The sequence below is a fragment of the Sminthopsis crassicaudata genome, chromosome 3 (assembly GCF_048593235.1).
Source record: "Sminthopsis crassicaudata isolate SCR6 chromosome 3, ASM4859323v1, whole genome shotgun sequence".
NCBI classification, from domain to species: Eukaryota; Metazoa; Chordata; class Mammalia; order Dasyuromorphia; family Dasyuridae; genus Sminthopsis; species Sminthopsis crassicaudata.
This window is the reverse complement of record NC_133619.1, coordinates 332,199,266-332,221,751: the sequence shown is the minus strand read 5'-3', so window position 1 is coordinate 332,221,751 and position 22,486 is coordinate 332,199,266. Positions and strand designations below refer to the sequence as shown.

The 22,486-nt window shown below is 33.8% G+C and overlaps 1 protein-coding gene across 1 annotated transcript in view; it reads left to right on the top strand.

The window, feature by feature from the left end:
• The window catches only part of HACD2 (3-hydroxyacyl-CoA dehydratase 2), an 82,532-nt gene that overhangs the window by 33,830 nt on the left and 26,216 nt on the right, over nt 1-22,486 (top strand). The window contains exon 4 of the mRNA XM_074301419.1: nt 12,410-12,498. Coding sequence (XP_074157520.1) covers nt 12,410-12,498 — 89 coding nt within the window. The remainder of the gene's footprint in view (nt 1-12,409; nt 12,499-22,486) is intronic.

The following is a 22,486-nucleotide window of genomic DNA, read 5'->3' as shown; positions in this document are numbered from 1 at the left end:
TCCAGATGAGAATCTAGTATAACTTGGTGAAATGAGAGAGGTGCCTTAGTAAGGGGTTTTCAGAATAGAAGAATAGCCCAGGTTCCCCATGAGACATTAATCAGTTCATTCTGTTGCTTTGACAGATTGCCTGAGTCCCAAACTGGTAGGTGGAATATCAGGCTAGCCCAGGCAATACCATTACTGAATCTGTGAGTTGGAGGAAAACACTTTCTTGGGGTCTTAGTTTCCTCAGTGGTAAGGAGAGTTAATATTATTGACAATAACCAACTCTCAGGATGTTTCACCCTCATTAAATATGTATGTGAAAGCTCTTTATACTGTAAGGATGAAGCATAACTAAAATGTGACTGCTGCTACTCACAGTAGCTGTCATCAGAAGAAGGGGAAAAAAATCATAGAAAACATCCTAAACTTGTATACAGAACCAGTCCTAGTTATGGCAAATCGGGATGAATCTCCCTGTGTTCCATATTGTTTAATTGTTTAAATTTAACTTTTTAAATTAAAATTTTATTTTTAGTTGCAATTTTTCTCTCCCCATTCACCCATTGAGAAAGCAAGAAATGTGATCCCATTATACATAGAGTCACTAAAGACATATTTCTTCATTAGCCAGGTATTTTATACCTTAGAGCGTCCTTTGTCACTTTGCTTTGGGGTCCAGTTGACTACAGCTATCTTAAAGGAGCTGGGTATTCCAGAGGAATAGGATTTACCATAAGGTCTAGTGTGGAGTTATGGAGAAACAGGTATGCAAGTTGCCTGTGGAACTGCAAATTTTTGGAGGACATCCACTAAAGCACAGTGTTACCAAAATAATCGCACAATTTGCCCTATTTAAAAGTGACAATGATATCAATAAAGCAATATAATGTTTAAAAAGAATAAATTACAAGAATTATCACAAAGAGAAACAGATATTGGTTCAAAAATATGTACTGTATCATCACTATCACTGTCTTTTAATTGCAAGGAACTAAACAATATTGTGTTTATTGGTGATTTGTGTAGAATGCTACATAGTCATTAAAATGTTAAATATGAAGATTATAAAGAAACTTTGAAAGATGAAATTGTACAAAATAAAAAATTCAGAATCAAAAGAACATATTACAACTATAAAAAAGAAAAATTATTAAGTAGGCAAACAGGAGAGGCTACAGAGAGAGTACTTAATAAATTATTATGAGCATATTACATATAGAAAATGATTTTTCATGGAAACAATTAGAGTATATGTTTAGTTGATTTTACTCCTTAAATAATTATATTCTAAATAATTACTTGCAAAATAAGAAAAACGGAGCTGTTAATTGGTAATTTTTTTTAAAATACCGACTATAAGGACTCTCATACAGTTAGTACTTAAGCACAAGGATGGGCTTCTTACCCTACTTTCATGCACCTCCCACCTCTTAAGATCTATTTCTCTTTTTATGATATTTCTTTCCTTTTTTTCCCTTGAGTGGTCTTATTTACATAATAAACATTACATATATGAATACAATTAAAATATATGAAAATAAAAACATTACAAAATATTTTGAGGGAAAAGTTGACAGTAATAGCCTCAGAACCACCACCCAACCAGGAATATTCCTATTTTAATATATTCATACTGTATCTTTACCTTTTTGCTTCAAGAAAGACAAACTGAGGAAGGTAAGATTAAAATGAGGCGATGAGAAAAGTTACTTATGAAGAGGGTCTTAAGAAAATTGGATTTTTGAATCTGAAGAGATAAAAGCTAAGAAGGACATGATTGAAGTGTATACAAAGATCTTGTTTATGCAAATAGATTTATCCTTTGAGAAAGATTAGCTAATTCATACGGTCAACATTTACCTGTCATTACAGTGAGTAGAAAGTATGATAGATTAATTCTTTTGGTATGCCCTCCCTTTTTTTATTCCTCTATCCTTCCAATTTTTATCTTCTCTCCATTGTTTCTAGTCCACTATTCCCTCATTGTCTTATCTTAGGTTTTTTTTTGCCTCTTTTCCCAATCTTCTCTTTTCCTTTGCTTTCCCAAATAATTTTCTTATTACTGTTCCCTTTCACTTCCATGCCTCTACCACAGTTCTCCTTCCCCACTTCTATTCTCTCAGCTTTCTACTATTGTAGTAAGTATGCATATGGTTTTCTTGACTCATGGTTACTTCACTCTGTTTTAGTTCATATGGATCTTTCCATAAAAGCCTCTCTGTATTCATCATACACATACACTACAATTTGGTAGAGTTGATGGGCAGCTATTTCCTTCCTAGTTCTTAACTTTCACAAAAAGGGCTGCTGTAAATAATTTGGAATTTATGGGAGCTTTCCTCTTATTAGTGGATTGCTTCAGTGGATTCCTTCCCAGTAATGAAGACTGGTTTAAAGGGTATGGACATTTTTGTCACTTTATTTGCGTAGTTCCACATTGCTTTCCAAAATGGTTATACCATTTCCCCATTTCCCCAACAATGTTTTAGGGTCCATATCCTTCCACATTGCCTCACCTGTAACATTGACTGTTGTTATTTTTGACAATTTGCAGGGCAAAATTCTAAGATTGTTTAGATTCATTAATGTGTTAGGCAGTTGAATAATTTGATAGTTCTTGTTATTGTTCCAAATAATGTTCATGTCTATTCTTTTTTATTATCTTCCTCTAACTGCACAGGTACAATGCCACCCTTCTTTATAGTTTTACAACTCTGGCTTATAACAGGTTTAATTAAAGAAACACTTAACTCTTAGCTGTGATTACCAGAAAATAAAAGGTTTCTGAAAAACTTGGAAGTGATCATTAAGGGATTTATTAGCATGGACACAATTAGGGTATCTTGATGAATAATAAAGCATGAATGGAGAGGTGGACTTTGCTTTCAAATAAGGCAAAATAGGGAAGTATAGTTTCATAAATATATGGTAGAATTAGCCAGGGATAACAGTACAATTATCTCTATATATATCATGAAAGTCTAGTGATTGCTCCTCTGAAGTCTCATTATGAATTGAATCCTAATGAATTGTGCTCCTTTAATGATTGATTCATTTGGAAATGCTTATTAAGCACTGGATAGGTAAAATATACTGTTAGGTGTTATTTCCTTAATTGCTGTGTAATGTGTCAAATGATTTGATCTCTTGAAACCTTAATTTCTTTATGTGTAAAATGGGGGTAATAGTAACTTTACAAAACTTTTGGAACCACATACATAATATATAATGAAAGTATTTTATTAAAAATAAGGTGCAATGCAAATGTAAAGTATGCATATCTAAAATTACTTTTCACCTAAGTTAACCTTGTACACATTGGTTAATTTAAAACTGTAGCTTATTAACAGTTAATTTGGTTTTGGTGCTAATGAGGTATAGGTTTCTAAGAGGGAAATCTTCATTTAAAATAATTCTGGATGAAGAGGCTGAACAACAGAACTCAATTCCAGAAGTTTTGTTGAAAAATATATTTTAAAGTATATGGCTTGTGTATGAAACTCTTTAAAGATTTATAGTATCGCACCTCTCGGCAGAGAGCAATATAATACTATGTTATGCTTGATAGAACCATTCATCCTTTTGTGCAGTCTAGAAAAAAAAAAGTAAGGCTATTGAAATAAAAATAGTCCCAACACCCACTAGTATTCACATGAATATAAAATTGAATACATATCTTACCTATTCATTATGTATCTTGTCTTTTTTTTTTAATACTCCTCCCTTGCTTAAAAAAAAAAAAAAACAACTTAATTGCAACAAATATTTCATGAATAAATAACATCAAAAATTGTTCTTAGTTTATACTGAACTTTTTTTTCCTCATGAAATTATTATTAGGGAATAGATTACATAATTTGTACCTAAAGCAAAGTATAGGACTAGCCATTAAGCATGGAAATAATACAGTGTCATATTTCCAGAACCACTTTTACATATATTAGCTGATTTTACAATATGGCGACTATAAAATGAAGTAATGATTTGTGATAGAATATTTATTTGTATGTTTGTGCCTTTCAATTGAAATAGATATTATAGATTTTATAGGTTTAAGCATAAGTTGTCTTTCAAGTTTTTAGACTAGTCTTAGCTAATTGAAATTTTAAAAGGGAAGGTTTTAATAGATTTGTAATTTCTCATTAATTCTTATAAGTTTTTCTTTATAACTCTTCAAGAACCAAAATTTTTTGTTTTGGTAAATGTACTTATTAGGATAATTGTACCCTCATCACTATAAAAGCCAAATGATTGTTCAGAAATTAAGAACTTTCTTTCCCTACTATAATTAATAGCATCTCTGTTGCATTATTCTTTTTATACCTCAATATTCATTTACCAAGTCACTGTCAAGCTTCAGGTATCACTGGTTAAATTGAGATGAGTTTTTCCGATTTGAATTAAGATTGTTTTCTTAAAAAAAAAAAAATTAGTTTTTATTTTATGCTTTTTTTATTTTTCAGTTTCTGCAATAGTTTGACATGCTTTATCTGTAATTTTTTGTCTTGAGGCTCTCTTTAGTGAATTTCTTCCCTAACTTATTCTTCAGGTAGGTGGCATAGTAGATAGAGAATCAGCCCTGAATTCAGGAGGACCTGAGTTCAAATTTGGCCTTAGACATTTCATACTTCCTAGTTATGTGACCCTGGGCAAGTCACTTTGCCCCAATTTTCTTAGCAAAAAAAAAAAAAAAAAAGTCCTATATTTGCCTGAATCTCCATAATAAACTTTCTTTTGTTCTTTATAGTTTTTATTGTTTTTAAACACTTTTTTTTATCGCTATCACCACCAACTTTCCTCCTCCTCTCTTTTTAAAATTTAATTTTTTCTCTGAATTACATGTGCAGTTCTTTTAAAATGTATAATAAATTTAACATGTATAACTTTCAGAATCTTGTCTGTGATTTTTTTTTTTTTACTTTTCTGTTCTCTTTGTGTGGAAAGGTGAAGAACTTACAGATTAAGCACATATTGATCAGAGTATTAGCTAACTTAGATCAGGCCTATAGGCCCTAGTCATGTGATTTTAGATAAAGCCTAGGCTACATTCCATTATCCAAAGAAGGATTAAAATTACCTTGTCTACTTAACTACATTCCACTGACCAAATAGGGAAATAAAGACTTATATGACCAATCACAACATATAGAGGGTGGGATTTTGGAGGTTCTTTGTCTGAAATGTATAAAAGCTGTAAACATTTTCAAGGGAGCAACTCTCTCCTCCTGCTGTGAATTTGGCTCACAGATCATGATGGGGTCCGCTTCTTGAGATTTTAATAAATAATTCTGCTTTCTATTTGTGATCTCTGAGTAGTCAATTTGGGTAGGTCTTTTTGTCCCAAACATCTTCAATGCATTTGATTTTTAAAAAACTTCAATAGACTTCCTTCCTCTCTCTTTCTCCCTCCCTCCCTGCCTCCTTCCTTCCTTCCTTTTCTTCCTCCCTCTTTCCCTCATTCCTCCCTTCCTTCCTCCCTTCTTTTTGTCTGTTTTCCTTCCTCCTTTCTTTCATCCCTCCCTCCCTCCATTTTGAATATATCATTTCTGTGTCAGAAAATGGACAGAGGGCTTTTCATCATCCTCTGGAATCATGGTTATTTCTTTGATCAATTTTGAAGTCTTTCAGAGTTGTTTGTCTTTGTAATTTTATTGTTTTGCACTCTATGCAAGTTTTTATGAAACTTTCCTTTCTTCATTTTTTATATAGCCCAATTATATTCATGGACCTTTATTTGTTCAGCAACTTTCTTTGTTGTAGCAAAAAAGAACTACTTAAATAGAAGAGTCCCTTTCCTTTTTCTTGGATCACTTTGGCTTATAAGAAGCAAATAAGTAAGAAAGAATTCTTAAGTCTTTCAAAGTTATTCCTTTTTACATTATTGTCTTCATTACATAAATTGTTTTCTTGCTTTACCTCACTTCATTCTATATTAGTTCAAGATTTAGTGAGTTAGTGCAATTTAGATATTCAAGAGCATAAATTATTTTGCTTTTGTATTTGCATCTCCAGAATTTATTTAGTAAGTATTTAATAAATCCTTATTGATTTTGATTGATTGATCATTCCTCTGATACAAAATCTTTACTTTCACCTGCAAAATTAAGTTCAGAATCTTATCTTACTTTTCCAGCTTTTAACTAGGATTCACTGCTCCCCTCTCCTCCTAATAAATGCTGTATGCTAGTCAAACTTGACTACCCCTTGTCCCCTAAGTTTCCCTGCTTTTGAACAAAAGCTCATGCTTTCTCCTTATGACTGGAGAACTCTCCCCTCCATATACTTCAGTAGAATGAAGTATCTTTAAAATCTAATCAGATGAAACCTTAGCCACAAAACTTTTTCTGATGTCCCTTCTTTAATTCTTAATTTCTTTCCCACTCAGACTTTGCATAGTACTTTTTCCCACATTGCTCTGATCACTTAACCATTATATTTTTAGCAAACTATTTTAAATTCAGTAACATTAGTATTCTTGTTTCCTCATCACTTTGCCAATATTTCTAAACCAGTTTTGGAATAATTGTGATGCAGCCCCTTTTTGCATAATTCTTATACTTCTTAATGTTACATGAAAGATGAAAAGATTAATAAAGCCATTGCAAAATGAATCATTTAAGTAAAATATATGCTTAGCCACAAAATGAAATGTAGATAGCTGTTCTGGTGTGATATCCCCATATCAGAGTAGGCTTCCTGATTGTAAGGCCTGTCTTATCTAAACTTTATTACCACTTCCCTGCTTGTACCTAACTTTTTTAATATGTAGATATTTAATAAATGTTGATTGAATTGATTTATTGAAAAGAAATGGTACTTAGTTTTGTCTAAGTGTGTATTACATGCCATTCTTCTTCAGTCCCAATTAGGTGCATGCTTGAAATATTTAAAGCACTAATAAATATTTTTTTTTAAACTTATATAGCAGCTTATAAATTTAAGTTGCCATAGAAATGTTAATGAATAATAATGCAGGGATTAGGGGGAAATTGCTATTACATAATAGAACCTATGAGTAACAATGCGGGTTCATTTGGTTCTTAATATTTTATAGTTTTTCCCTTTTTGAATAGTTACTTATCATCTGCAATGAGAAAATAATTGGAATTTTGGTGATAGATACTTCATAAATAAATCCATACCTACTAGAGTTCAAAATTGGAACATCCTGAAGCCATCAAAAATATAGTTAGGACACCAGAACAAAATAAAAAGGCATACCTCTTATTGAAATAGTTGTCAAAATGCATGTACTTCAGGTGCCTTAGGCCATTATTTAAAACTTATTGATTCTCACTGCCCATATAATTCCCAACATATTTGGTGATCTGATATTCTAGTCTTCAGAAAGGAGAAAAAAAATAATGCTAGATCTAAGTATAGGAACAAATGACATTAAGGAAGAATCCAGGAGAAAAAAATCCTAGAAATTGGGGTGCTGTTTTGTTTTTGGCAGTGACCAAAAGGACTACTGTTTTTGGAATAGTATATTTGGGATAATTTATCCAATTTATTGACCTTTTGGAGGAAGTGAGATTGAAGAATGGAAAAAACAGTACTCTGATTCTGAAGGAATTGATGGGGGCAGTAGCCCCTTTAAGATTCCTTTCTGATCTCCAACCGCCTTTGGGACTGACCTTTGATTTACAAGATCTGGTCAAAACTACCCTTTTGTATTCCAAGGGGAGAGATCCAGATCTGAGCTAACTTGGGCTGTCCCCAACCCCCATTTTAATGCTCTGCTCGGGTTTCCCAACCCCAACCTGGTGGATTCTGGCCCTCTTGGAATCAACCTGGGACTCCACCCATAGGCTTCTTCAAGCAAATAAAAGAGCCAAGCTGGAATCATCTCTTTGCAGAGGGTCGAAACATGCAAGCAACATGCTTTGCATCACAGACTCTCTGTCTGCCACTTTTGGTGTATTTCTTCCTCAATCTAATACCTTTTACTACCCAGACTTTAACCTTACTTCCAAACCCTACAATAAATCTTTTTTTTATCAGTCTTAGGTTTTTGGGCCTGTAAATTCCTTTACAGGGGACTCTAGCGCCGCCATTAGACCTCATTTAACTTTGTATCCTTGCGCCGAATCCAAAGGGGTTGCAGGGGAACTCCATTTGACTCCCCTAGACCTCAATTAATCCTAATTTTATTTAGGTATCCCTTATCTAGGCCTCAACATTTGGCTATACCTCATCAGAATGACACGGAGAATCCTTTCCTCCAGGTTTCCTTTGAAGTATTTTAAAAAACCCTAGCTCCCAAATCTGTTATTTAGGGCAAGGGCTGGTTTTCTGTCTTGAATAGCCCTTTCACCATGGATCATAAGAAATATTTGTCTTGTTATAACTTTTAATTCTTTAATTTCTGATGTTGAAGGATGTGTCTTATTTTGAGATCCCTGTAACCAAGTGAAGCTGGAACCTAGTGTTGTAGAAGGGAATAACATCAGATAGGACCTTAGGTCTTTGCCTTATTGAATTGTGTATATGTGTTGAGTTTAATTGATTTTTTAGAATGTTACTTCTTTTGACTGTGTACTTTCTTTACTCTCTCTAGCCTCTCCTTTTCTGCTGTTTTTCTTCTTTTACTGCTATCCTTAACTTTATGTACAATTCTAGCACCCTAAATTGTGCACTCCATAGTTGTTTTGGGAAATTGCAGTATATAGACGTTATTTATGTGGCAAATGGACAAAAATATAAAAAGTAGGAAAGCATATATAAGAAGATGTAAAATAGAAGCATATGCTGAATTTCAGCTCTGCAGTATTTCCATATTTCTTTTATGGTCAAATGAGAAAGATGGGCAAATCACAATAGTACCCTTACTCTACAAATTGTATTAGACAAATCTAGGAGTAGCAAACTAGCCTTTTGCAATTACAAAGTAATTTTCAAATGTCCTTGTCCCTTGAGTAAGTATAGCCATGCTTTCCCATCTGTTAAACATTGGGATAATATTGTAATGCTGGAGAACTGAGGCAAGATAGAGATTAGAAAGTTTTTAATATTTTATTTAAAAGGGAGAGATCCATGGTTTGGTTCCAGAGCTGAATGAGACTATGGTCTCCAAGAATCCATCAGCCAATGTTAGTTCTCAATGACATATATATGCATGAGGCGCCAAGCTACCAGGGGGTAGACCGAGGCAGAGGCAGAATGAGAGCGGGAAAGAGGACTAATAATCTGGTTCTGACAGGGTTGGGGGAGGCATTCTGATAAGTAGGGAAGGGCTGGGGTCATGATGTCTAAGATAGAAGGTCTTTCTCCTTATCTGGATCATCATGGTTAGGAGGGAGGGATGGTGTTGCAGAACTGTTAGGAATTGAGGCAGAACAATTCAGGGAAACTAAGTCAGGACAATTAGGGAAACTGAGTCAGGACAATAAAAGAGATATTGTTGTGCCATATCTTCTGCAAAGAGAAATTAGGGGGCGTTATATCTCCAATCACCTTATTATTAGGATATCTTTGAATGTATCTCCCCACTATCTAACAAGTGAAAGAAAAAATTTGTTGAGGTTGTTTTCTGCAGTGTATTGTCATTTTGTAGTTCTTTCTACAAAATTGCCTGTTAATTTCTTTCTAAATTTTTTATCTACACTTCAGGTAAGCTTCTACAAAAACAAAAATCAGAATTAAACCCTTTCTTTAATAGATAAGGAAACCAAGAGCCAGAAAGGTTGAGATTTGTCTAAGATCACATTTGTGATAATGCTGTCACATTGTCTTCAGTAACTTGACCAAGCTTCATATTTGACAGCAACAAATCAAATTCACACCATGAATCATAACTGTTGATTACTGTTTGCATGATGTGGTGTTTGTATAGATTTGTTTTAAACACCTGTTTTGTCTTGTAATTGGTCCTTCAAGAGAAAGCTTAGATAATAAATAATTCTGACCCTAATGGAGCTTAGGGTAAAGTAAAGGGGTGGGACAAATGCACAGTAACTAACACATAATAAATATATCATAAACGGGCCTAATTATCTTGTAGGCCTCTGTCATCTTTTTGTTTAGACTCTTAGAGCAGTCTTCTAATTGATCTTTCCACTTTTATTCTCTCCACTCTCTAAACTATTTCCCCATGGCTGCCAGCCTTACTATTCCTGAAGCTTAAATCTGACTGTTACTCCCTGTTCAAGAAAATTCTGTCTTCCTCCTATTTGTAAGATAAAATTGTAGCTCTTCTTTATGACTAAAATTTAAAAGTCTTAACTATCTGGTGCCAGCCTATTTTTCCATTACATAAAGCTTACATTAATTACTGCCATTTACATAATACAGTCTAGCTTACTTGCTGTTCCTCCACCCATCCATGCCTTTGGCCAGGCTGTCCTTCATGCCTGGGAAGTTCTACCATTCCTTTTGATATCTATGGCTCCCTTCATGTTTGAACTTAAGATATTTTGTAATTTTTAAGATAATTTGTAATTTTCCAATTCTTAGTGCATGCCCTTCCCACTATATTATTATGTATATATATTTTGTATCTGTCCAACTACACACACACACACACACACATAATTTGCTCCCTGAACAAGGTAAATTCCTTGAGGGCAAAATGTTTCCTTTCATCCCCAGTGCCTAGCATATTTGATGCATAATTATATGCTCTTTGTTTTCAAAATACTTACAAAGATAATTTTCAACATTCATCCTGGCAAAACCTCAAGTTTCAATTTTTTTCTTCTTTCTTTCCCTTCCCCCATCCCCTGTCTCAGACAGCATGTTAAATATGTGCAATTCTTCCATACATATTTCCACAATTATGCTGCACAAGAAAAATTAGGTCAAAAAGGGAAAAAAAATGAGAAAGAAAAAAGAAAAGCAAACCACAAAAGTGAAAATACTATGTTGTGACCCAAACTCAATTCCCACAATCCTCTCTCTGGGTACAGATGATTCTCTCTATCACAAGACCATCAGAACTGGCCTAAACCACCTCGCTGCTGAAAAGAGTCACGTCCATCAGAATTGATCACAATTTAATTTTGTTGCTGCCATGTACAATGTTCTGGTTCTATTAACTTCACTTAGCAGCAATTCATGTAGGTCTTTCCAAGCCTCTGAAATCATCCTCCTAATTGTTACAGAACAATAATATTCCATAATATTCATACAGCATAACTTATTCAGCCATTCTCCAACTGATGGGCATCCACTCAGTTTCCAGTTTCTGGCCACTATAAAGAGGGCTGCCACAAACATTTTTGCACATGTCCCTTCTTTAAGATCTCTTTGGGATACAGATCTATTAGAGACACTGCTGGGTCAAAAGGTATGCAGTTTGATAGCCCTTTGGGCATAGTGCCAAACTGCTCTCCAGAATGGTCGGACCAGTCCACAACTCTACCAACAATGTATTAGTAACACATGGTTCTTAATAAATACTTATTGAAATGAATTCTTCAATTAATATCAAAAAGAGAAAAGAGCAGTAAGAATTTTCATGTTTATTCATTATTGTCCAGAAAATGACTAAGGTTAGGTTCAATCTGAATATGGTTCTTGAAGTCAGAGAAGGATGGTGCAGAAGATTTTATAAGGTAGATAGGACCATGTATAAAAAGCTCCCAGAGAGAGGTTTTGCCAAGAAAATGATTAAACAGATTTTTTGGCAGGAAATCAAAGACAGGTAGAACAGGAGTACTTGTTAAAATCCACATTTTATTAAGTAGTACTTCATCAATTACTGAATGCCACATGATGCCTTAACCAAGTCACTATGCTATATAGATCCTAGAGGATAGAAAGACAAAAATGGTGCTGTATGTGTATTCATTGATCTCATATCTCAGTAGACAAAGGACAAAAGGTTTTCAAGGTCTAGGGTTAACTATAGGATTAAAGTGACATTTTAAAATGATGGTTCCTTTTTTTAAGTACAATTTTATTTTTTTGATTTTTTTGTTTCTAAATTACTTCTATTTTTCTCTCACTTTTCCCAAACAGAGTGCTATATCTTATAACAAAAAAGAAAAAACTAGTACATCAAAGCTAACCAACACACATGTAGTGTTCCTTATTACTCTTCTCAGTTATTCAAAGAAGGAAGGAAGATATATTCTTATAATTCCTCCTCTTTCATCAGCCTTTATGGTTAAGTGAATGTTTGTGTTTTTACCTAGATAGGGGGAAAAAACACATTAAAAAATTTCTTATGGGGTTTGCTTATTGATTATTTGAAAAGCTTTTTTTAAAAATCTTATTTCCAGAGACTGTGCTTTATATTTTGAGTAAAGATTCCTAGTTTATGTAGTTTGTTATCTCACATAGTTTCTGAGCAAAGAAACATTTTGTTATAATATTTTGACAATATTAACTTTAATACTAATTTGGAATGCATTCAATTAGTTTTTAAAATGCTACATACTCAAATCAATGAACTTATCAATACTAAAATATTTTTCAGGAATTGTTCCCTCTTCTGTTGTCCTGACTTCTTTCCAGGTGATGTCAAGAGTTTTCCTAATATGGGCAGTAACACACAGTGTCAAAGAGGTAAGTGTTTAAAAAGGATGAAATATGGAGTAAGACCAATAATTAGAGAAAAATGACTGTTTTTCAGCCTTTTTCATATGTGTGGTTTTTTACTAAAGACTGAATTCTAAGTAATATCAACATCATTTGACTACTTTTCATACTCACTAGAAAGTTTATTATGAGAAAATGTGAGTCAAAATGCAACACTCTTATAGATTATTAGATGCAGTTTCAAATATTAAAGTCCTATAATGAAGATCACAGTATACCTCAAGATAGTGTGGATAATATATGTTGGGAGTTTTTCCTTAGTCCTACTTGCTTTTTAATACTGTTGGGCTCTAGACTCAGAGAAAGATCCAGGAAGTCTAGAAGTAGAATGACACTGCACAGGGCTTAGAGCAGCTTTACTTCACTCCCAGAGCTAAAATTGGAGTTCTAGTCTGGTCTAGGAATGGGGAGGGAGACCAGGCTATCGTCCAGCAAAGGGATCTCTTGAACGTCAACACCTTTGTAACAAAGGCAGAGGAAATTGGGCAAGGAGAGAGGATGTCTCCTTAAAGACAGGAAAGCTTGAAGTAAGAGAAAGAAGACAACTTCTCAGCCCCTGACTTCTTCCTAGTATTAACAAGGGCCTTTTAGCTGAGGATTTTGTCTGTCTTATAAAATTTTGACTGCCCTAGCTAAAATTCACAAAGTAGAGCCTAGAGAGGGAATAAGAAGAAAGGGTGTCAGTACTCAACTAGAAGAACCCAGCCTTTCCCTTTCCTATTTAGCTATTTTTCCTCAGTCATAAAACTAGGCCCGCTGTTCTGAAAGGACTGGTACCCCAGAGTCAAATTTCAACAAGCTGGCTGTCCTTCTTTGTCATCAATTCTGGGCCTTTTGCCTCCAATTCATAAAATGAGGAAATTGGACAGAGGTAATCTTTAAGATTCCTTCCAGATTTACATCTAGATGAAATGATTCTTGAGGTTCCTTCCAGCATAATGTGATTTTTTTTTTTTGAAGTGGAAGAGAAAAATCTTAAAACTCTTTTTGTCTCCTTTCCAAAAGCATCTATGCGTAATATGTTACTACTACTACAGCCTTCCAGCAGTCAAGCTAACTTGATGGAGATGTTACTTGATTTTACTTGCATAAAGAAACAACTTGCTTTAGCAGTTGGTTATCAATAATAATTCATTAAATAAAGAAGCATTGAGGTACTGCAGGGCAGTATGTATCTTCACTTTCCATGACTAAGACTGAATTGGTTTGTTTTCCTGGGTTTTTTGCCTGTTGCCCAGGCACAGTCTGTGGTATGTATCCTTGGTACAAAAAGTACTAGTTGATGTTCCAGCATTCAGGTTCACAGATATGTTTGAATCATTAAAAACTACAAATCTTTAAGCTAAAGAGGTACCTAATAATCTTTACAAAACCGATAATTGACGAATGCATTCTCTGCTTGTTTACATGTTATAACTAGATAGCTGCCTCACCTCAGCCAGTTAGCCAGTTTTAATCTATATAATCTACATCTATATATGATTTTTCAACTCATCTACTGGCCAAGAGCCTACCTTATTGAATATTATTGGAATTCAGAAAATATCCTGTCCAAATTCTCATATTTTCTCTATATGTTTATCAAACTTTTTATCATCCAAGATTGTCTGACAATTTTATTTGCACTACAGTTGATTAAATTAATATTTTAGTAGTCATGTGGAATTTTCATGTTCACAAACCTTTCATTTAAAAAGAAAACTAATGCTATCCTACTACCCAAATAAACCTAAAATTTTCTGAGGTACAAAAACAGCATTAAATAATTCCATGTTTCTATATATGTAGAGTCAAAATAAAACAAGGGACCACAATAACAGATGTTGTTCTCATTTAAAAGTTTCATGTTTTGTATAATCTATATCAAATTGCCTATCATCTTGCAGGGGGGAGGGGGTTGATTCTAGAATTTAAAATTTTTTAAAATGAAAAAAATGTTTTTACATATAATTGAGAAAAAATACTAAAATAAAAAGTTTCATGTTTTCACATTAACACCACTATAGATGTATAAATTTTATTTAATAATTTAATATTTCATTTGTCCTTTAATTTGGAAATCTTTTGTATGTATCATTTTTTGATAGTCTTCTTCCATGTTTTCATCTAGTTTCACCTCTCCTAAACTCTTTTTGAGACATTTTTCTTTTCCCACTCAGAATGATCTATCAGGTTTTTTTGAGCTACAATGTAACACAGTATTCTTTGCCATTTTTCACTGGTTCATAGGCTCTTGGATTTAATCCATTTCATCTAACTAAAATGCCCCATTTTACAGGTGAAAATTGTTATTGTTGTTATTGTTGTTTGCCTAGGGGCAGCTAGATGGCACAGTGGATAGAACACCAGCCCTGAAATCAGGAGGACCTGAGTTCAAATGTTGCCTCAAACACTTAACACTTCTTAGCTCTGCAACTCTGGGCAAGTCACTTAACCCCAATTGCCTCAGCAAAAAGCAAAAACAGTTTTTTTGTGGGCACATATTTAAAGGCTGAATATTGTTCCTTGTACTACTGCTACTCAATGATGCATGCACAATAGGCATCCTTGATAGGGCTTAGAGTCAGGTTCAAGTCTCACCTCTTACTTACATTGACCTTGTGAGCCTGGACAAAGCAATTAACCTGTTAGTGCCCTATTCAGCTCAACAAATCTGTCCATTCTCATCATCCAGAGACATGGTTGGTGAGTAGGTTCCCATCCCAGAGAAATCCCAAATTCAGACAGAAAACAAGAGAAATGTATTAACATAACTTATAAAATATATACAACCATTAGCTTTCTGGGGCTTATTGATAATGCATACTGCTTCCCACTCCCCTCTCTTCTTTCTTTCCCTTCCTGCTTTCTTCTGGGCTATTTCAAGTTTGTAGGATTACTACCAGAAAGCGTGGGTAGAAGAGGAGAGGACAAGAATTCAGGATCCCAATTGGGCCAGTGAGCCTGCAGGGTAATACTTGGTGAGGTTTGCTGGAGAGGATGTTGAAACAAATGGCTAAAATAAAGTTTCTCAGTTGTCTATGGATTTGTTTTTTATTTTTATTTTTTATTTATTTTTCTTGAGGCTGGGGTTAAGTGACTTGCCCAGGGTCACACAGCTAGGAAGGGTTAAGTGTCTGAGACCAGTTTTGAACCGGGGTCCTCTTGAATTCAGGGCTGGTGCTCTATCCACTGCGCCACCTAGTTGCCCTGATTTGTTTTTTAGCAGTCATTTGACTTAAGTCATAATGATACCTCACATTGGTCTAGCTGTGTTTTTTTCAAAGAGCTCTTTTAGATACATTCCTAGGTTTTATAAAAGTTATTTATATATTAGTCATATTTACAATTAATTTCTCCTTACCAAACAAACCAATAGCTTTTTCCAAAAGGATTGTTTATCTCTCATAAAAAAATTGAACATTTCAGTTGTCTTGGTTTTCCTTCCATCTGTTCCTTTTTCTCCTTTTCCATAATGTGTCCTATCCTTCCATGCAGTTCTTCTAACTTTAGCATTCTGGCCATCCCAGGAGTCTTTCTTCTTTCCTTTTTCTCTGTCCTTTTTGCTTTTCCTTTTTTAATCTTTTATTATAGGGCTTGCAAAGACAAAATTTAGCTAGGTGTCTCCTATTCCTTATACCATTCTCTTAGACAGATGTTTATTTTGGCTTTAATAGGCAAGTTTGTTATATAAAACATGTGCTATTTCACATTTGACCTAGTTCTTTTCATCTATGCAACTTCTGTATATATATTTAATCTCTTTATCTTAAATTCAACAAATATGTTTTCTATTTTTCCTGATTTTCCTCTGTGTCCTTTATTCTAAAATCTTTGTTTACCCCCTCCTTTTCACAAGTTTCATATTAACTTTCCCTATCAATAGTGCCCTCATTACCCACCAGCATTTCAGTGAGGACTGGTGAAAATTAAAATTTTTTCTCCAGCTATAATTATCTATTCTACCTTAATGCTAAAAAAATAGATAAACAATTCTGTACTTCTCACACTCACCTTTTTTTTTTTTTTTTTTTTTTTTTTTTTTATGACAGCAAATATGAAGTCTTTCTTTTATTATAGTTTTCTTGTTCCATGTGATCACAGGAAAGATCTCTATTGATGGGAACCTAACTAGTATTTAAGAAATTGGCTTCAGAAAGTAGTTTATTAGTTCTTTATTCTGTTATAATACTGCCAGAATTCCCACATATGAATTTTTTTCTCCATTTTTTTTCACTTCTCAGTACTTTTTTGAAAAATCTTACTCTGAATTGTATACTAAGAATTCTTATAGATCCATCCTTCATTTTTACATCTTCCCTTTTTCATCATTCAGTTTTGCACATTTTGTTCACTCTTACTCCAGCTTTTCTGTTACCATTTTTATATAAATCTTTTATTTTAAATGCAATAGTAAGGTCAACAAATACCATCAGGTAAATAAAACGAGAAATAAATGCTATATAAAACCATCAAATCCACTGTTTGGTTTAAATATAAAGTTCAACATGAAATTTTTTAATTTTGTGAATCTTTCTGGCCCTTTTTTCTGTTTTTTTTGTTTTGTTTTGTTTTGTTTTTCTGTGCATTAAAAAAAAATACTTCAATGTCCTTCCTTTTTTCCATCCATTTTTCCTTCTCATATCTGCATTCCCCCACTGGAAAAACAAAAACTAAAACAGCTCATAGCTATCATGAATAGCCAGGCAAAAGAAATGCCACATTAGCTCTTTGCAAAACACTCGTTATTCTACATTTTGAGGCCATTGGCCTCTCTTTCAAGAGGTGGGGAGCATGCTTTATCAACTTGTTTGCATGTGTGTGTATACTTATATTTGCCTGGTGATCCAGCATTTGAAAAATGAATTATGGGCTATTAACAAACATAAAATGATAAGAAAAGATAATAACTTTCATGACCTTTCTCATCTTTATTGCACATAAGTTCCACTCAAGACAATTTGAAAGTGCTAGGCTCAGGACCTATGTTCAGATTTTATCATTGACACATTGATACTCTCTCCTTCTGAGTTTTCAGATCCTTTATCAATAAAGAGGTTATTTTGAGGCTTAAATGAAATGAGTACATCTAAATGTACATGTAAATTGCTTCGATGTAAAACTTTGATGAACTATTTAAGTTTCATTTATTATTTCTGGTCCTACTTCTCTGACTTTGCACATATTTTTAAATTTTGTTGTAGTTTTACCTCTTGACTATATCAAACAAATGAATTAATAAATAGAATCCTCATTCCTAACATGAAATCTCTTTGTGGACTCATCCCTTATAAAGTAGGTTCTTATAATCTGGCTTTCCATGAAGTCTTTTTCCTCTCAGGCCCCATTTTTCCTCTTTACCCTTTATAGTCTCTACTTTTTTTTTTTCCCATTTTCCATTTTTCTTTCTTTCTACCTACCATTTGATACCTATTTTTAAAAATAAGCATTTTTCAGTTTTCCTTTTTTAAAGTTCACATATCACATCCCTGGTAAAATCAGAAATTTGGTAATCCACATATCTTAACTCCAGTAGTTCTACTCATACAGATTTTTCTACATTAAGTTCTGAACAACTTCTGTACATACCAGCTTTCATTCTATTTCTTGGTCTGCCTGCTTGAGCAGCCACATCTACAATTACCCATTCTTTATAACACACAGTAGACATTGTTTTTCTCAGCATGTGCCACACATTCACACATACACAAAGCTTTCTTGGTCCTTCCAACATCCCTGTCAGGGAGGTAAGGCAGCTGATATCCCCATTTTGCATATGAAGAAACAGAGATACTATTTATTAAATTACATAGTGACAAATTTGGTCTAGAATTGAAATCATCTAATTCTAATTCCAATCTCTTGCATGCTTACCACATTGCCTCATTTTGTAAGGATAATGGCATTAGGTGTATTCTAAATATTAGCTTTTCCTCTAAGGGACTAAATGTTCATAGTTCTCCATTGTACTTCTTCTCAGTCCCTTATTCTCTATTTAAACTATTCTTGTAGGTGGACTTACATCACCTTTGCTTCTAAAATTAGTACTATTCTTGAGGGTGGGAAAAAATCTTATTATTTTATCACTAATGATATCCTAGTAAACTTAAGCATTTCTATGAGACACAGGTGGATGGTTCCTTAAGGAGGATTAGCTGGGAGCTGATCTGATTATAATTGTAGAAAGTGTGTTCCCTGTGCTGTCACCTGAAAAGTATAAGTATCTTTATCACTACTTCCCCTAGAACCTGGTGCTCATTTCCACTCTGGACTAAGTTAATCTTCCTCCAGATCTTTCTTTCTGTCCCTTTCTTGTTCTAATACAGATCAAATATGTTCTTGTCCTAAAGCTACTCTTCTTACCCCAAGACATCATGATTTTGTTTTCAAAGCATAGTACATTTTGTACATTAATTATATTTTTACATTATAAACCCTGTTGTACAATATCTTGTGAAGCATCCTACTATCTCTATTATTTCTACCCATGGTAGAAATGTTTAACAAAAAAGTTTACCTCGGAAAGTGTCCTGTTAGGTAAACAGAGGTGATGACAAATATTTTTCTGTTGAGTAATGTAATTTCTCTGCAAAAGTGCTTCAGCTTATGTGGCACCCATGTTCCTTCCCAGTTGCATGTTGTTGGAAGTTTTGTTCAGAATTGAACCTGGTTATTGTGGTTCTTTTGTTTACAAAGATCTTTAATTTTTTTTTATCATGACTATAAACAAAGCCTTAGAAAAGAACCCAGTGTAGAAGAGAAAGATATTATTATCTTAAATTTAAAATAGTTATTTCCTAAAGAAACAAAAGGATTATCTGGGAACCAAATTATTTCAGGCATCACTTTTTATGTCACTAGTTTAGTAATTTTTGGAAATAAAAAGCCATATCATAGTTAGTTATTTAGTTATGCTGGTTAGTTGGTCAGTGAGTTATAACACTCAAACTAGCTTTCCTCAGTAGCCGAATTGGCTTTTATAGTTGAGATTTTTGGTACTATATGGTAAAGGACGAGAGCACATATTTCAGTTACCAACATTTTCCTCATCAGTCTTTACCATTTGTTGATATCCACCGAGACTTTTAACACATTTATCTATGTTGAACCCAATGGAACTTTAAAAATATTTAAAACTAAGGAGTATCTATTGGAATTTTTGTTGTTGTTGTTATTTTAAAGAATCAAGGGATATAAAAGCTAGTGTCCCGTGTTAAATTTGTTGTAGAAATCCTCTTCAATTGCTATAAGAAACCATTACTAAGGTTCAGCCTAAGTTCTCCATTCCAGAGGTAGCCTAAGACATAGAGGTTGGTTGGTATCCTATATATGTTTCATCTTTTTATATATATATATATATATATATATATAAAACCTAAGGAAGGAGGAAAGGAAACACACACGCACACACACACATTGACATAATTACAAAATACTACTGATTTTATTTCAGTATATACAATCTACCCTCTGAGTAGGCTCCACTAAAATATGATTTTTCAGCAAACGACTTGGTTGAATTTTACATTATATTTTATTATAAATTTTAAAAGTGTTCTAGAAATAGAGGGAACATTGTTAATTCTTTTTTTAGGGTAAGTTTTCAGTTTTACTCACTAGTCATCTGATTTTCATGTGTCCTCAACTTTGGCGAAATGTTTCACCTGAGCTAAGAAAAGTGAACACAGATAAATTCATTTAAAGCAGGTGCATTCTACAATACATGTTTGGCATTTTTTCAAAGCATCAGCTAATATACATTTGAATGCATCTAGTCTGTGGGAGGGACTCTGTTAAATTAGCTGCTCCCTTGTCAAACTGATTCTTTATCTGAATAGAAATTGGGGTGTAAGTAAACTATTTTTGAATCCTCTCCTACAGTAGACTGAAAGAAGACACTCATACTATAGAAGCAAAGCAACTTAATAAGGATATTTGAATTCTCATCCAGCTTCTAATAATTATCTTAGGCAGCAAACACAGTTGGGTATATGGGCTTATTGGAAATCCTTAGGATAAGACAGGACTTCTAGAGGTTTTTTATTCCTGTGGTGGGAGTGGTGGGGGTGGAAAGAGCCATTCTAAGGCAATGTATATCTTTATGATTGAATTTCTGCAGAAAAAGATTATATAACTTCTTTCCCAGCAAAAGAAACTCTTTTTCTGTATTGATCTCCTCATGCAAGTTACTCTTGCAGCAGATATACTATCCAAAAGATTATTACTAAGTGATCTATGTTTTCCAGAGAGCAGTCTACACAAAAGAATTCCTTTCAAGGCTGAAGTGAAACTCTCGTGCACTGCTGGATTGTGTAAGATATGAATTGATGTTTGGCTGCATGCTGAAGATATATTTAACAATTTAGGGGGAAAAAAAGTCTAACCCATTCTTAATGCATTCAATATTTACGCACTATTAAAAACTCTTGCTTTTTTCAGATTGCTCAAAATAAAAGTAACTTTTATTTAACAGAACAAAAACATTTTATTCTCATTGTTGCTGTGGCTATTTTTTGTCATAATCATATCTGTGAATACCATTTTTAAAATTTTATTTCTCTTTGGTTTTTCATTTGATGATGTTGAGGTAAACCAGGGCTGAGAAATCTTTTGTCCAACAAGGGCCATTAGCCCAGAGAAAAATCAGTCAAGGACCACAGAAAAATTAAAATAACTCAATTTAATTTATATTTTTCTCTCAAAAAAAGATTAAATTTTATTTCATAAGTATATCAAACATAAAAGATTAAGTAAGCTTCACTAGCAAGTGAAGTAAAAAGATGATTGAAAAGAAGAAAATTTAGGGGAAGAGAGAGTAAGGAGGACTCTGAGGAAGTACAGAGCAACACACACCGGAGAAAGGACATAGGCAGAGGCAAGAAAGAACTTGATTTCATGGAGAGAAAGAAACAATCACAAATTTATATCTAAAAGGAATTTTAAAAGTCTTCTAGTCCAGCCCCCTTATTTTACAGATGAAAAAATTGAGACCCAGTGGCCTTTCCTGAGGTTACAAAAGTAGTTCTAGGTTGTAATAAGGCCAAGACCTCACATTTCAAGCCCAGCGCTTTTCCAGGCAGTTAGGCTTAAGTAGGTTTTAAGGTGAGTGTTAATAGATGAAATAAATACATGAAAACCGCTTGTTATCCTGCCCTGGGGAGTTACTATTAGCCTCAGAAATTCTGATGGAACACTGTTAACCCCTCAGAAGTTCTGCTTTGAATTATATAACTACAGCAGCCCCTCAGTGGGGGAAATTACTCTGTGGAATTGTAGTGACTAGAGCCTAAACACTATCATTTCCTAGTGAATCTGCTCCCTTCCATATAAGGTCAAGCCTAGAACCCATTGTAGCCTGCATGACATGCTCACAAAGGTGTCCTTCCCCTAGTCTAGATTTAAAGGCATGGTTGCATAATGGCCTTTTGCTTAATGTAATCTGTGAAGCTGATTGCAGAGCTTATTAGGGCTTCCCTAGCTTAAATCTTAGCCTTTTAAGAGGAGGAAGATAACACCATGTTATTTTTGCTCTTTTGCTACTATCACTGTAATAAAACCTGAGAAGCAGATTTTTCTTTTCATGGAAGAAAAGAGGCATTAAGAAAGAATCTACTGTGAGTAATGAAGACTGGAAAAGGAATTTAGTATTATAATGGTTGAAAAACTGTTAAGACCAGTAATTGAAGTAAAATAATAATAACAATTGGCTGAGGAGTTTGATAAGAGAAATACTCTTTCATTAAACCAAGAGGTCACTTGTTGAAAATTCACTATACAGTAGTAGTGAAAAGTACTTTAATTGTGTAGGGCTGCTTGAGTTATCTAGAGTTAGCACTGCTCTGGTTTAAGAAATCTGTGCTTTTTAAGTAACATGGGGAGAGAGGATGGCAGCCTCAGTCCCTTTTCCCTTTCAGTCCTCATTAAGAACCTCAATCCTGTGAAATTTTTTGTTGACTTTGTTTCCTGGAAAGAAATG